Here is a 16,756-nt window from a genome sequence, read left to right as displayed (position 1 = left end):
TTCCTCAATTTAACATGCATATTATTTAATCTGTATTATGTAATATTCATTTGTAAGTTGTTTATGTAAATATTAAGGTTATATTGTACATGAAGTTTAATTGATGGTGGGAGTGTCACCTCAATCCTTGAATCTGATCCAACTGTTACCCAGTTTCATTGTCCATCTGCCTGCTAACCACCGAGGAGAGTTTTGTGATTTTTGTAACTTTTCTACAGTCACTAGAGTAGCTGAGTCTACTTATTATCAGCGACTTTGGGCTTGTTTTCCTGAAAAGTTGCATACAAATATTGGTAGTCACGGGTTGCGTTCTTTTGGGCTTGTTTCTAAAGTGTGGTAGCTTATTTGGACTCCTGTCTCTCTCTAATATACTGGTCTAGTTTGTCCTGTTCTTTAAGTTTAGTTGGCAAGAAACATTTAAAGTTACAAGCTAAAAATGGATGCAAAAAATGCAATGAAATGCATGCAATCCAAAATAAATTCATACATAAATATGGAGTGATTAAAGGGACTATTTGTAACTTTGTACGCGCATAAATGTAGCGGGTCGTCACACATGATGGCAGAGGCTACTAAGGTGCCAACTTTGCCCATCAGGATCTAATCTAAATACTCATTCACACACCGATGGCTATGCCTTCGGGAGCAATTTGGGGTTAAGTGTCTTGCTCAAGGACACATCGACATGTGACCCGAAGCAGCCGGGGATTGAACCACCAACCTTCCGATTGGTGGACAACCTGCTCTACCCTCTGAGCCACAGCCGCCCACTCCACACTGCAGAAGAGTTAGTTTAGCTCTGAGAATATCTAGTGAATGCACAGGGGACGTTTGTGCAGAAATAAATGCTGCTATTATAATATCCAGGTGCCCAAAGTGATGTATTCAAATGTATTGTTTTGTCAGACCAACAGTCTAAAACCCAACAATTTTCAGTTTACTATAATATATGACAAAGAAAAGCATCACATTTTTACATTTAAGAAACTGGAAGAAAAAGGATATTTGGGCTTTTTGCTTGAAAAATGACTGAAACTATTAATTCATTATCAAAACAGTTGCTTATTGTTTCAACTCTGCTGTTTCAAACTGGATCAACTCTGCTGCTCTTTCCTTCAAGACATTTATTGAATGAAAACATCAAACTTTTGGTCCCTTTTTACAAAGGTTTTCATAATTACAAAGTCATTAATCTGGTGTGCTGTAGAAGTAATGGTACTTTCTAAGAAGTCACCCGTTATAAGGGGTTGTAATTAGTAACTGATGGTTAGTAAATCATTTACTAATGTTTTATAGATCAGTTAAGCCATCAACTTTTGGGTTGTCAGGTTGTACTCTCTTGAACCAAAATCTACCCACTTACAGTACAACTGCAGATCTGTGATGGCTTAAAACACCCTTTATTAATGACTTATTAACATTTATAACTGGAGACTTGATGGCTTTTTGTAAAGTGCAAAATCCACAAGCATTTATAAATGGATTACCAACATATGTAACTGCATTATTACCTCCCTTAAAAGATAAATATCAATCAAGGCAACCCAAAATATCAAATTAATTGCTTATAACTGATCTATAAAGTAGGGCTGCACAATTAAAGGGACTATTTGTAACTTTTTAAGCGTATAAATGTAGCGGGTCGCCACACATGCGCGTTCGCATAGGCATGCTCGCGTGTGGCTGGAGCCTCGTCTCCGCTGCCTGCTCTCCTTCACTTAGAATGCGCGCGCGTCCTCGCTCCACCTCTAGACGTGAACGCGCGCTCACTACACACTGCAGAAGAGTTAGTTTAGCTCTGAGAATATCTAGTGAATGCACAGGGGACGTTTGTGCAGAAATAACTGCTGCAGTTCCTCCAGACCAACAGAGCTTTCCCGTGTCTTGTGAAGTGACGGAGCTCTTCAGAGAGTTACGTTACCCTCTCGTTACCAACCGGGTGCCGGTGTCTCCTCTGCTCTCTCCGGCTGCGGGCGGAGAGAGCAGGGAGACACGCTGCAGAGCCCCGCTGCATCAGCCTGCGCTGAGGCAGGAAAAGCCAACACTAAGATCAGATCTAAATCATGTTCATGGAGAGACCTTCGTCTGGTCAGCTAACATTACTGCCCAGCAGCTGAAATATGGAGTGATATTGTGGTTTTAGCTGACTTGTGTCGCCTCACTGTTTTGAGCGATGCTCGTTCAGGTATATTTAGAGCGAGCAAGCGCGAGCCCGACGCTGACTTTCGTTGATTTCACGGCCACAGGTGTCGCTGTTAAGAAGCATTTCTGAAAGTTACAAATAGTCCCTTTAAGTAGCCACCTATTCCGCCGGCTTTTTTTGGAGGGAGAGTTGCTTCTTTTGGGCTCATTTCTATGGACCTGGTTGCTTGATTCTCTCGCAAGATCTAGCAACCCTGATAGTCACAATTAAAGACCTGAGCTCTGGAAGAATCCTGGTTGGTCTGTTGCTGCTCACTTTTCCACCTACGCTTGCTGTACACCTCAATCCTGCTGGCTTTGGTCCTGGTTGTAAGGGTCTGGGTTTTCATGCCCAGATCTAGAAAAAGGACTGCATGTTTTGCTCGCAGCCAATCACTATTCGATTTATTGCGACATGTGATCAGTCCACTGCCGCAGCAGTTACAACCCATACAGCCTGAACACGGTGATGTCTGGGTCGACAGCTAGCAGCTAACAGCGCTAGCAGCTAACGGTGCTAAAGGTGCATAGACAGCTAACAACAGCAATAAGTTCGGACAAAGCAAACACTTAACCCCGGGGGGAACTGGAGGCGACGACGCGGTCTGCAACCGCCGGTCCGGCCCAGTCACAAAGCAGTTCATGAAATAATTACAAAATTGAACGTATTAATTTGTGTACATAGACACAAATTTCACGTTTTTTTTCATGATGGTCAGCACGAAATCAATTCGTATGAGCCAAATATCGTCCTTGAAACATGGAAAGTGATACGTATTGTATGGTTGTAGTGTTCGTGTCCTATGTGAAACCACAAGTCAAAGTTGATATATTTTTTTTGATCTTTTCCTAAAGCTATGTAAGTAGTTTTTGTCAGGTAACTTCCATACTTAAGTTGCGCCACTTTCAGTGTTATTTTAACCCAAACCGCGATCTGTTCCTAAACCTAACTACGTAGTTTTATTTTCAAAAGACCGGAGCAGAAATTGACATGTGCATCCATCATGTATTGTTGGACATTCGTAGGAAAACGTTGCTGAGCATCACAAGAAAAAAAAAGGAAATTTGTGTCTATGTACACGAATCAAATAGATTCAATTTCGTACTGCTGTGAGACTGTGTTTTAAATTACAGTATGGACAATCAGGACGACTAAGTTATAGATTGCTCCGACACTGTTCAGAAAACTTGGAATTAGCTGGATGTCACTCTTATCACTCTCATCAATCATCTTATCCGGGGTTGGGTCGCTGAGGTAACAGCTCCAGCAGGGAACCCCAAACTTCCCTTTCCCGGGCCACATTAACCAGCTCTGACTGGGGGATCCCGAGGCGTTCCCAGGCCAGTGTGGAGATATAATCTCTCCACCTAGTCCTGGGTCTTCCCCGTGGTCTCCTCCCAGCTGGTCGATCCTGGAACACCTCCCAAGGGAGGTGCCCAGTGGGCATCCTTACTAGATGCTCGAACCACCTCAGCTGGCTCCTTTCAACGCAAAGGAGTAGCGGCTCTACTCCGAGTCCCTCATGGATGACTGAGCTTCTCACCCTATCTCTAAGGGAGACGCCAGCCACCCTCCTGAGAAAACCCATTTCGGCCGCTTGTACCCGCGATCTATTTCTTTCGGTCATGACCCAGCCCTCATGACCTTAGGTGAGAGTAGGAACGAAGATTGACCGGTAGATCGAGAGTTTTGCCTTCCGGCTCAGCGCTCTTTTCTTAGCTGGATGTTTTGAGGGAAAAAGGCTGAGCTTAATTTATATTTAAAAACGGTCAACAATATGTGAAAGATACTGAGTAGTGTTATCTCTGGGAGTCTTGGAGGCTGTGGCCTTCTGTGTCTTTCATCCTGCCGCTGCGTCCTTCATCCTGCCGCTGTTTAGTTTGAGATAACAGGCGGGTTGAGCACACATTGTTTGATCTCCATATTATCAGTTCACCTTCAGCAGTTTGTTTGCTGGAGTGTTTTATAGAGGAACCGCTGCAGTGTGTGTCAGACATTGTAGGAACGGAAATGTCATAAAAATGTCAACATACTATTGTGTGTTTATAGTGTTATATGTTAACATTACACTACAGCAATTGTTCAGGAAGTCAGAGGAGACACTGATGTTGGTTGTCGTTGCTGATTGGAGTTTTATTATGGCGAGCCGTTTTAACATTTAATAGGTAGAAAGGATATTCATTAGAGATATCTGCAACGTCATTTTGCCTATAGTCAAAACTCTAATGTTATTCAAACATACTATGTCTGCTGCACTGCAGCCGTATGGGTTTTTACCGAACTATCCAAGTTAGCGAAAGCTTCTGCTAACACTGTTCAGATGCTTTGTTGGGCCGATATCCAATGGGAAGTCTTGATGAGCAACGTCATGCACAACAACTCTGACCTCATGATGAGGTTTGAGATATTTGTTACTGTTATTTAGGATAGTCAGAACTGAATTACAGATATCTTTAACTGTCCTTTTGACTAGTCACAATGACGTTATAGATATCTAGAATAAGAATTCTGACTAGTCACAATGTAGTTGTAGATATCTCTAACGTTAATTCCCGATAGTCAAGTTTAGCTATTAAATGTTAAAACAGCTCGCCATACAGAAAATTCACAGCATTTCATTCATTACATGTTTACAAACTTTATAATCATTCTTTAAAGGTTTTATGAGCTGAAATGAGAGTTTAGATTTTGCAGAATGTTTCACTCAACATGTTGTTTTTAATTTGGTCCCAGTGTGATGATGATGATGATGATGATGATGATGATGATGATGATGATGATGATGATGATGATGATGATGATTATGTTGGGGATGGAATGTATTTCTCTATGACACTACCTGTCATTTCATCACATTGTGATGTCATCACATTCTCATGTCATCACACTGTGATGTCATCACATTCTCATGACATCACAGTGGGATGTCATCACATTGTGATGTCATCACATTCTCATGCCATCACACTGTGATGTCATCCCATTCTCATGTCATCACATTCTCATGACATCACACTCTGATGTCATCAGCCTTCCTTTTATGTTGGCTTTGAAGTTTTCATCCTTTGACGTACGATTCTTATGGATAGACCAACACATTTAAATCTCACACACTTGCTGATATTGCTAACTGACTGGTTACCAGTTGAACATTAACAATCAACGAGGGTGACTGCATTATTTACATCCCAATGGGACAAACGTTATTGTTACCAAGCTCTACGGAGCTGGTGACCGAATTCCTAAAGATCGAAAAAGCCTGGGAGGAAAAATACGAGGCTCTGATAGAGCTCTCAGAAAACCTTGTCGTGGGAGAAGAGATCAGGGAGAGGAAACGACAACAGTTGGAGGACGACAACAAGGACCTCAAGGACAAGTTGGACCTCGCTGAGAAAGACAGGGAACAACTGGCTGAACTCCAGTGGAAGGTGAGCCAGTTGGAGCAACAGATGCACCAGAGGGACGCTGAAGTCCTGGATCTCATCGAGCAGAAGACGAGTCTCTCTGAGAGGCTTACTGAGACTAGAAAGAAGCTGTTGGACAAAGGAGATGAACTCGTTGACTGCGAGGAAACCTGGGATCTCAAATACAGGAGACAGAATGACGGGTTCTGTAAGGTCCTGGAAGAGAAACACCAGTTCTACATGACCAAAATCAAACAGTTGCAGGACGACAACGATAACCTTCTGTACAAGTACAACAAAGACCTGGCGGAGAATAGCCAGAGCTGGGCGTCCACAGTCATAGAGATGCATCATGAGAAGACGCTACTGGAGGATATCTGTCTGGACATGAAGACGAAAATGAGAGGATTCTTTTCTTGCACCAGGACCGTGGATCGAGAGGCAATGTTAGCGAACATGAAAAGCAAAATGCTGAAGGCAAGGATGGTAAAGGTAAAGGAGAAGCAGGAAGCTGGGGTGGAACAGGGAGCACAGCAGGATGAGATGGAGGAAACAAAGGAGCCGGAGAAGAAGAAGAAGGGTTTTCTTAGCTGGATGTTCAGAAAGAAAATGAGTGACTGGGACGGTCAGGTACAGGAGTTCAACTCATGTTGGGCAACAGTAGAACGCTCTTACTCCACCGCTACTCCAACCCCAACTCCCTCCACATCTACCTCACCTTCCTCTCTCAACCCCATCACCCTCTACGTCACCATCCTTGAGCCACCCCCAACTTCCTCCTCATCTACCTCAGGTTCCTCTCTCAACCTCCCTCTCAACCCCATCGCCCAATACTTCGCCCTCCTTAATCCACCCTCAACTTCCTCCTCATCTACCTCATCTTCCTCTCCCTCCCTCCCTCTCACCCCCATCACCATCAAGGTCTCCACCCTTCCTCTACCCCCAACTCCCTCCTCATCTACCTCATCTTCCTCTCCCTCCCTCCCTCTCACCCCCACCGCCCGCTACTTCTCCATCCTTCCTCTACCCCAAACTCCCTCCTCATCTACCTCATCTTCCTCTCCCTCCCTCCCTCTCACCCCCATCACCCTCTACGTCTCCACCCTTCTTCCAAACCCTCCTCATCTACCTCAGGTTCCTCTCTAACCTTTCCTCTCTCTTCCTCCCCTTCACCCCCATCACCCTCTACGTCTCCACCCTCACATCCTGTCAAAGGGATAGTTTGGGTGTTTTGAAGCGGGGTACTTGTACTAGTATGAGGTACTTATCCATAGTAGGTGTGATACTTACAGTGGATGGAGGACCTGATACAACCCCACTTCAAAACACCCAAACGATCCCTTTGACTTTAGGGCGTCATAGTGACTAAGTGATTAGCACTGTAACCTCATACAGACACAAACAGCTGTCCGGCTGTGTGGAGTTTGTATATTCTGCATGTGTCTGCGTGGGTTTTCTCCTGGTGCTCAGGAGATACACATATATATGTTTATATATGTGTTTATTTATATATATACTGAATATATATATAATCATACAAATAAATAAATAAATAAATAATAACAGTCAAATACAGTTTTGATGTGTCTGTCTCTGTGAATAAATGTATACACTATAAATACAACTGTATGACATTATGGTGGCTATAAAGCAGAAGTACTGTTATCTGTTTAAGTTGTGATTTAAACAACGCTGAAGCTGATCAATAAAACGATCAATGTTATGTAATAAAAGATGTTCCAGATGGTATTTTAGGCGCTGGTTAACAACATGAGCCGGTTCTGTAATAAACAGTGATATTTTGCAGTAAAAACCATGTGACCTTTATGACTGAGGGGCTCGTGATTATTTTTAATATTAGCATTATTTACTGGTAATTAAGTAAAAAATGTTTCATACATAAGAAACAATATTATAAAAGTATAAAACATGTATGTAGGTGAATTATGTAAAGCAGCACATATCCTACCTGAATGTGAACACTAGAGAAATACTTTGAACAAACTCACCTCTATACCTCTCTTATGTTCATTTTTTAAATCTGTACACAAACATAAAGCCATTGTGATTCAAATTAGTGAGGCTTTAGAGGTCAAAGGTCAAACTCTGGGTTTGAACCTGCTGTGGCCGGTGGATTCTCAGGTATCTCTGAAGTGATATCCGCTACTGAATTATGGCAAGTCGTGATTCCAGTTTCAGATATCCGCAATTGAATCCTGACAAGTCACAATGACGTTATAGATATCTGGAATAAGAATTCTGACTAGTCACAATGTAATTACGACTAGTCATAATGCAGTTGTGGATATCTCTAATGTTAATTCCGGTTAAATTCAGGTTAAAACGTCTTGCCATATAGTTTTATTGTCTGGAGAAACTGTCGCAATGACCAATAACACAAAAAGAAACATATCAGTACTCACAGGATGTTCACAAAACTTTACAAAAATATATATTCTTCTTTCCCACATGGTACTAGTTTCACCAAACAACTAGTAGAGAGTGTTATACTGCTCTGTGTGTGTGTTACCAAACTCATCCAGAACAAACAATGACATCTTTAGTGAGTATCACGGTGCTACTCATTTTTTGTTGTGCATAGAGGGCATCAGACATATTGAACCGTTGGTCAGGGAGGGGGGGGGACAGGTTACAAAAACTTTACCAGAGGGAGACTTTTTGGATCCATCGACTGGATGCCTTAAAGTATCCTGGTCTTAATGAGGATATAGGCTTTACATGCTTTCTGTGAGTAAATCATAAACAGTAAAACATATTCTATATATTTTTCTTCTCTCTGTGTAGGCTCCCATGTTTGTTTTGCAGCCTCTGCTGAAAAGGAGGAGTAGTTTCATTGATGATGGACATAAACTACTTGTTTCTGTGTTAGTTCTTTGTGATATTTGGTTGTTGATACATATAGGTGAGGTCACATCCACTTTGTCTGTGTGTTTTAAGCCCTGACTATGTCCTACAGGGGTCGAAAACATGTTGGCTTTTTAAGGATTTAGCCACTACAATAAAAGCTTTATAATATATTTCCTTCCTCGTTGCCACTTGTTTTAGTATTTTGGAGTGCCTTCCTGTCCATCATGTTTTTTTCCCTCGTTTTCCAAGAGCACCCGACTCGTTTTGCCTTACGGTTGAACACGCAGAGCAACCACGTTATCTCTGTTTCCATGTAAAAGTTTAACTTGTTCACAAGTATATTTTCATGTTATTTCATTTTTTTATTATATATATTATTACACAATAAATGCATTAATCTCTCAATTTGGTATTTATCATGAGAGATTATAGAGTTTGGAATCTAACGGCACTTCTAGTAGTTATGGAACTCCGGCACATAGTGTTAAACGTCGCCTGGCAAAGGTTACATTTACATGTTATTGTCAATATATAGATTCTTATTTATTTATAGATTATTTTTGCCACATATACTGATCTATAAGTCGATAAATAACTTTCCTGCCGCCCACGCTCTGATTCTTAGAGAGGATCTGGGGATTTGAACCTGTTCAGACTGCAGGTCTGTTATGATGTCAGTATTGAATCATCACAAACTGCTGCAAAATGTCCTGCTGCGTAACGTCTGTGAGGCTGATCTGATGAAACTCATCTGTGTGATCACACACACACGCACGCGTACACACACACACACACACACACACACACACACACACACACACACACACACACACACACACACGCACACACACACACTGTCCCTGAAAGTGATTCATCATTCTGAGATAAGCGAACAGAAATAGCACAATGACTCCATGTGTGTGTCGACCAATCGGGTAACGACCTCCTGGTGACATCACAGTGATGCAGAACCAGGGATAAACACTAGATGATGACGTAGATGAAACACACACACGTTGAGGATTTAATTTTTTTATTTACACAACCACAGCAAAATAATTTCAACCTTTACAACTATACTTTACTAGAATCTGATTCTGTTTAACATTTGATTTCGCATTTTCAAACGAAACAACTTGTAATGTATTATACATAAAAAGATATATGTAAATGTTTCATACATATACAGATTTCCTTCTTCATTGGTATGCAAATAAAGTTATTCAAAAGAAAACAATCACAGCAGGTTACACATTGAAAGGTTATCCTACATCATCCGGTTATGGAGGCTTTAAATGTTCATAACAAAGAAAATTATACAAAAACAGAAACTAAATCACTCACACTGCCTCGACAATAAAGAACATTATGAACTAAAAAAGACAAGTTACTCTAACTTCTAACTGTTTAAATTAACTTGCGTGTAAATACTCCACAATCTAAAAATTCTACTCCTTTTGTGTGACCCAGTGGAAACCTCCTTAAATAATAAAATCAATACTAAACTATTTACAATTAGAGTTCGGAAAATTCTCAGAAGACTTTAAAGCTCTTCTCCCCTCTAGCTGTGATGTCACGCGCTCTAGCTCTGAACATTACATCCAATACACACCCATTATAAACTCAGAAAAAGTCTGAAAACAGCATAAAACTTAAGCTGTGATAATTCAAAGACTGTAAAAGACATCAGAAATCTGAATGTAAGTTTAATAGTCCAATAGTCTTGTAACCCGTTTAAAGTTTAAATGGTGTCTGTAGCTGAAAGTATGCGGGAGCAGTAGCATTTCAAAGTGGAGTATGTTTAAGAGGATTTGAAGATTTTCTCCATTGAGGTCCATGGTAAAAGCTTAATATTTTAAAAAGTATAAATGGTGGAGAAAAAAAGTTGAATGTCAACACTAATGACTACGGAAGCCCTGAAAGGCAAGCGAGAACATTTATTTTTTGGCAGATTTTTACTTTTATTTTCTTTTCCTCTTAGGGAAAACAGATTGTGTTTGTTGTTGTAATACTTGCTTCGACCACTAGAGGGCACCACTACTACTTTCTAAGTAGCATTCAGGTTTTCTTCAGGGAAACAGAAACTTTGAAAAATCAGCCTAAACATTTTTTTTTCACTCTTTTTCCCTAAGAGACAAAAAAAAAAAGTAGGTTAGAAATATCTGCCTAAAAAAAATTGTCTCCTAAAAATTCTTGTAAAATCTTAATAGGCAATTCATCGCTATTGCTAAAGTATGGAAAGTTCTCCTGATTGACTATTCATTAAGGGTCAAATACAATAAAATAGCATTAGATTAAAATAGATGGAACCTCCCTTTAAGAAACTGATTGCTGTACTGTATGTGTGTAATCATCATCCTAAATATCCAAAATCACTGTAGCTTCTGTCGTCGTCATCCACGTCTGGTAAAATGTTAATAGGCAATTCATCTCTATTGCTAAAGTATGGAAACAGCTTCTCAGTGAAAGTGTGTGTGAAGGTGTGTATGTGTGTGTTAGTATCAGGATCAGAGAACGACAGCAATCCTCTGTTACAGTCCAGATTCACTCTGATCCTCTGGAGCTTCTTTGGCACTGGGAGGGCGACAGGTTTGACTGATGGAGGGAAGGCTTTATATTTACCTTTACAGAATCCTATTCTCCAGAATCCAGGCCATGTACTCCCTTTCCTCTGGACAGACTCTGCTGCCACACCCAGAAACCAGCATTTACTGTCTCCAACCTCAACGTCCCAGCTGTGAGTCCCTGAGTTAAAGCCCTCAGAGCCCAGGACAGACTGAAAGTAATCAAACCTCTCCGGGTTTTCAGGAAGTTTCTGTTTCTCTCCACATCTCACACTGGTCAGATCTTCAGACAGGATGAGTTCTGGTTTGGCAGTGTTTGGATCCAGAATCACAGGACTGTATGAGACTGTGTCCTTCACCTTTTTCCAGATGTTGAAGGTGAGGTTGCCCAGGTGTTTGGCCTGGTCTATCAGAGCTCCTGAGAGCAGCTGTGGATCCTCCAACAGGGGGCGCTGCTGGACTCTTTCCAATGCAGCCTTGTACTTGAGCAGGAATGAGACGTCTCCAGCTCTCAGCTCGTCCTCTGTTGCTCTGACTGTGTCCGAAAGAGCTGCTATCTCTTTGCTCAGAGTTTCCATCTTCTCCTTCATCATCTGACTCTTCTGCTCCTCTTCCTCCCTCAGTGCTGCCATCCTGGCCTCCTCTTCCTCTTCTAGAAACTGGTGAAGCTTCTTAAACTGCTCCTTAATCTGCCTCTCAGTGTGTCGGGCCTGGACCTTCAGGTGTTCTGCTGTTTCATCACAGTTTCCTTTAACTTGTTCCAAGAGCTTCAGTTTGTCCTGTAAGGGCTTCAGGGATTTCTGCAGCTCCTCTTTATGATCCTGTGCAACTTCACTGATGGGTCTGAACCTGTGGTTGTTGTGTGTTTTTGAACACACGCAGATGACACACACCGGCTGCTGATGGTCCAGACAGAAGAGTTTGAGTTTCTCAGAGTGCAGACTGCAGAGAGTCTCTGAAGATCTCTCCAGTAAGACGGCCTCACACAGGTTCTTTAACGCCAAACTAACAGGTGGATCGCTCCTTGACGACCTCCTCTTACAAACTGGACACTCCTGTATTTGTTTCTCTCCCCACCAGTTCTGCAGGCAGTCTTTACAGAAGCTGTGGCTACACGACAGGACGACAGGATCTTTGAAGATGTTGTGGCAGACAGAACAGGAGAGATCCTCCTCTGGTATGGAAGCCATTGTGTTTGTAAAATGCTGAAAACAAAGCAGGCAGACAGCAAACTGCAAATCAGTCAGTCTGGCTTTTTATTCTATCAACTAGAGAGTTAACTGTAGTTTCCTTCTGTGGTGGTAAACTCACATTCAGTGTGTGAAGTCAGCAGCGGTTTGGAGCAGCAGTATCCCAGTTGTGTCCTCTCTCAGTGGAGGTTGTGAGTTTACTATCAAGGCAAACGTCACTCCGTCTGTTTCTCTACAAGTGGAAAATGAAACTTTGCGTTTCCTGAGTTGTTTCCAGTGAGTCAAGCAAAGGGGTGGAACTTCATTGTTGTAAATGCTCAGCTGATAACTGTGCCAGAGCAGAGGTTCATCTTGTGGCTCCAGGTGGGTGAGGTGCATTAGACTTGTACTGTAATGTGTAATCACAACCTACCTGGTTTGACTCCCGTCGGATCTTTGTTTCATGTTTTTCTCCCGTCATTTCCAGTCTGCTTATCACCAGAGACTACAAAACAAATCATGCTGGACAGATTGTTTCAGAGTCATCAGTCTCTTAGTGACATTGACAAGTTGGTCGCCTGATGGAGGTCAGAATTTGGCCTTTCGTTGTTTGGTGACGTGTCAAAACTTGAGTTGAATTGTAATTGTGATGAACTTTGGATGCTGCTGAAGTGAAGTCATGCAGTCGAACCGGTTCTGTTAAAACAAGTTCACATTGTTCTGTCACACTGGCGCTGAAAGAACCTCACCCTTATTAATGTGTCTGCCTGATTTAGAAACTGCACTGACTGATCATCTAATACAGCCAGAAAAAAATGTAAAAGAACTGTTCACTACTGTCCTTAATGTACGTTACAGTTGAACTAATGAGGCTGCAACTTATTTCTCTGGAGGACGGAACTTGCCAAAATAAAAAATAAATGAATAAATAAATGACTCAAAAAAATAAATAAATAGCATATAGCCAATTTATGCACTTTGACCCATGCTCTGACTCCATGACACACGTTGAGTGACAGACCCCTCATTTGCATAATGAGGCAGAAATGCATAAAGAAATGTATAAGGAAAAGAATACAGAAATAAATAAGTTTGAGGAAATAAATAAGGGGTGAAATGCAAAGAGAAAATTGTGCATAAATAAATACATTAAACAATAAACATAATATAAATAAAAAATAAATGCAAAAATAAATGAATAAATAAAAATTAAGTGCAAAAATAAATAAATACATTCTAAAAATAAATACATAGATAAGTAAAAGGGAAAATTGAACTGAAGAGTAAATAAATAAATATGGGAATTAATACAAAGATAAATAAATAAAGAAGCGAATTAAAACAAATATCAATTTATGTCACATTTGATCAATTAATTAATGGCTACATTCATTTTCAATATTATTTTTGCTACATTTAATGACATATTTATTTATTTATTTATGGAGTCATTTATTTATTCATGCATTTATTGTGTATTTTGGCAGGTTCTGTCCTCCGTACAGTGGGCGCTATATTGACCGAGAAAGTGAAATTCTAAGGAGCCGTGCCAGCAGTGCCTACATGTACCAGGATGCATTGCACGGGAGCTTCTGAGGCCCAGAGGGTCCCCACCAGCCATACCCTCTTGCACAGCTAATGCAGCCTCAGCTTCTCTCCGCTGCCTTCCTTCGGCAGTATACTTTGGCTCTAATAAATACTGCTGAATATCCGAGTCAGCTAAAACACGGTAACATGTTTTTGTTTTATCAGCTTCTCTGTCTTCTAGTTTTGTGTCAAAGTCCATGTTGTCTCACTGCCTGGTTGGCTGGTGATCAGAGACAGAACAACACAACCACCTGGTGACATCACAGTGAAACAGAAATAACTACGGATAAACACTAGATGACGACGTAGATGAAACACACATTTCATATTTCTATCTGAAGTGGAAACATTCAGGATTTTATTTATACAATTGCAGCAAAGACATTCCAACCTATAAAACTGTACTACACTAGAAACTGATTCGGTTTAACATTTGATATTCAAACAAAACAACTCGTAATGTATTATACATAAAAATGAATAAATAAATGTTACTGATATAACGCATCTCAGTCATGGTGCAGCAGTGTGAACAACATCAAGTGTGCACTCGCTCAGTGGAGTATTTAAGGTATTTAATATATAAGGCGATCATACATCATCCGTTATGGAGGCTTTAAATGTTCATAACAAAGAAAATGATACATTATAAACTAAAAAAAGACAACTTACTCTAACTGCAGTATTTCTATTCTGATGTTGATAAGAAAATGACTGAAACATAATGATCTTAAACTATTATACACCACTAGTGATACTTAGAAAACACTTAACTTCTGAGTATCTCTGCTCCTTATGTGTGACACAGTGGAAAACCTCATTAAAATAATTAAAAAACAATACTAAACTGTTTACAATGAGAGGAAAAGCAGAGACAACGTTAGTTTCTTAATCACCGGCATCACAAAAAAATCTGAACACAAAAATAAGACAAACTGAGTGACAAAGTAGAATTAAAATCATTTTCATCGGTACAGTTTTCACATTATCTATTTCAGTTCTCCTGATTGACTATTCATTAAGGGTCAAATACAATAAAATAGCATTAGATTAAAAGAGATGGAACCAACTGATTGCTGTACTGTATGTGTGTTATCATCATCCTTAGTATCCAAAATCACTGCAGCCTCTGTCGTCGTCATCCACGTCTGGTAAAATGTTAATAGGCAATTCATCTCTATTGCTAAAGTATGGAAACAGCTTCTCAGTGATAGTGCATGTGAAGGTGTGTATGTGTGTGTTAGTATCAGGATCAGAGAACGACAGTTTTCCTCTGTTCCAGTCCAGATTGACTCTGATCCTCTGGAGCTTCTCCATCACTGGGAGGACGACTGGTTTGACTGATGGAGGGAAGGCTTTATATTTACCATTAGATAATCCTATTCTCCAGATTCCAGACTGTATCTTCCATTTCCTCCCTACAGACTCTGCTGCCACACCCAGAGACCAGCATGTACTGTCTCCAACCTCAACGTCCCAGCTGTGAGTCCCTGAGTTAAAGCCCTCAGAGCCCAGGACAGGGTGAAAGTAATCAAACCTCTCCGGGTTTTCAGGAAGTTTCTGTTTCTTTCCTCGTCTCACACTGGTCAGATCTTCAGACAGGATGAGGTCTGGATCAGCGGTGTTAGGGTCCAGAATCACAGGAGTGTAGGAGAACATGTCCTTCATCTTTTTCCAGATGTTGAAGGTGAGGTTGCCCAGGTGTTTGGCCTGGTCTATCAGAGCTCCTGAGAGCAGCTGTGGATCCTCCAGCAGGGGCTGCTGCTGGACTCTTTCCACTGCAGCCTTGTAGTTGAGCAGGAATGAGACGTCTCCAGCTCTCAGCTCGTCCTCTGTTGCTCTAACTGTGTCCGAAAGAGCTGCTATCTCTCTGCTCAGAGCCTCCATCTTCTCCTTCATCACCTGACTCTTCTGCTCCTCTTCCTCCCTCAGTGCAGCCATCCTGGCCTCCTCTTCCTCTTCTAGAAACTGGTGAAGCTTCTTAAACTGCTCCTTAATCTGCCTCTCTGCGTGTCGGGCCTGGACCTTCAGGTATTCTGCTGTTTGGTCACAGTTTCCTTTAACTTGTTCCAAGAGCTTCAGTTTGTCCTGTAAGGGCTTCAGGGACTTCTGCAACTCCTCTTTATGATCCTGTGCAGCTTCACTGATGGGTCTGAACCTGTGGTTGTTGTGTGTTTTTGAATCTCTGCAGACGAGACACACCGGCTGCTGATGGTCCAGGCAGAAGAGTTTGAGTTTCTCAGAGTGCAGACTGCAGAGAGTCTCTGAAGATCTCTCCAGTAAGACGGCCTCACACAGGTTCTTTAACGCCAAACTAACAGGTGGATCGCTCCTTGACGACCTCCTCTTACAAACTGGACACTCCTGTATTTGTTTCCCTCCCCACCAGTTCTGCAGGCAGTCTTTACAGAAGCTGTGGCTACACGACAGGACGACAGGATCTTTGAAGATGTCGTGGCAGATAGGACAGGAGAGATCCTCCTCTGGTATGGAAGCCATTGTGTTTGTAAAATGCTGAAAACAAAGCAGGCAGACAGCAAACTGCAAATCAGTCAGTCTGGCTTTTTATTCTATCAACTAGAGAGTTAACTGTAGTTTCCTTCTGTGGTGGTAAACTCACATTCAGTGTGTGAAGTCAGCAGCGGTTTGGAGCAGCAGTATCCCAGTTGTGTCCTCTCTCAGTGGAGGTTGTGAGTTTACTATCAAGGCAAACGTCACTCCGTCTGTTTCTCTACAAGTGGAAAATGAAACTTTGCGTTTCCTGAGTTGTTTCCAGTGAGTCAAGCGAAGGGGTGGAACTTCATATGTTGTAAATGCTCAGCTGATAACTGTGCCAGAGCAGAGGTTCATCTTGTGGCTCCAGGTGGGTGAGGTGCATTAGACTTGTACTGTAATGTGTAATCACAACCTACCTGGTTTGACTCCCGTCGGATCTTTGTTTCATGTTTTTCTCCCGTCATTTCCAGTCTGCTTATCACCAGA

At 41.5% G+C, this 16,756-nt stretch overlaps 2 protein-coding genes across 3 annotated transcripts; both read right to left on the bottom strand.

Moving 5' to 3' along the window:
- Positions 1-9,490: 9,490 nt before the first annotated feature.
- On the bottom strand, positions 9,491-12,504 carry LOC141774757 (E3 ubiquitin-protein ligase TRIM39-like). Of its 2 annotated transcripts, none has more exons than XM_074647587.1 (2): positions 12,330-12,504; positions 9,491-12,250 (listed from the first exon to the last, which is right to left on the bottom strand). In XM_074647587.1, the coding sequence occupies exon 2, from the start codon at positions 12,206-12,208 to the stop codon at positions 10,808-10,810; it is 1,401 nt and encodes a 466-aa protein (XP_074503688.1). In that variant the 5' UTR covers positions 12,209-12,250; positions 12,330-12,504; the 3' UTR covers positions 9,491-10,807. The 2 variants fall into 2 exon arrangements, with proteins under 2 accessions (XP_074503688.1, XP_074503679.1); XM_074647578.1 differs by having other exon boundaries at positions 9,491-12,223.
- A 1,598-nt stretch (positions 12,505-14,102) lies between these two features.
- LOC141774751 (nuclear factor 7, ovary-like) lies at positions 14,103-16,533 on the bottom strand. Its single transcript, XM_074647565.1, has one exon. The coding sequence runs from the start codon at positions 16,271-16,273 to the stop codon at positions 14,879-14,881; it is 1,395 nt and encodes a 464-aa protein (XP_074503666.1). The 5' UTR covers positions 16,274-16,533; the 3' UTR covers positions 14,103-14,878.
- Positions 16,534-16,756: the final 223 nt, after the last annotated feature.

Source organism: Sebastes fasciatus, chromosome 1, assembly GCF_043250625.1.
Source record: "Sebastes fasciatus isolate fSebFas1 chromosome 1, fSebFas1.pri, whole genome shotgun sequence".
Classification (NCBI taxonomy): Eukaryota; Metazoa; Chordata; class Actinopteri; order Perciformes; family Sebastidae; genus Sebastes; species Sebastes fasciatus.
This window is presented reverse-complemented; position numbering and strand designations above follow the sequence as displayed.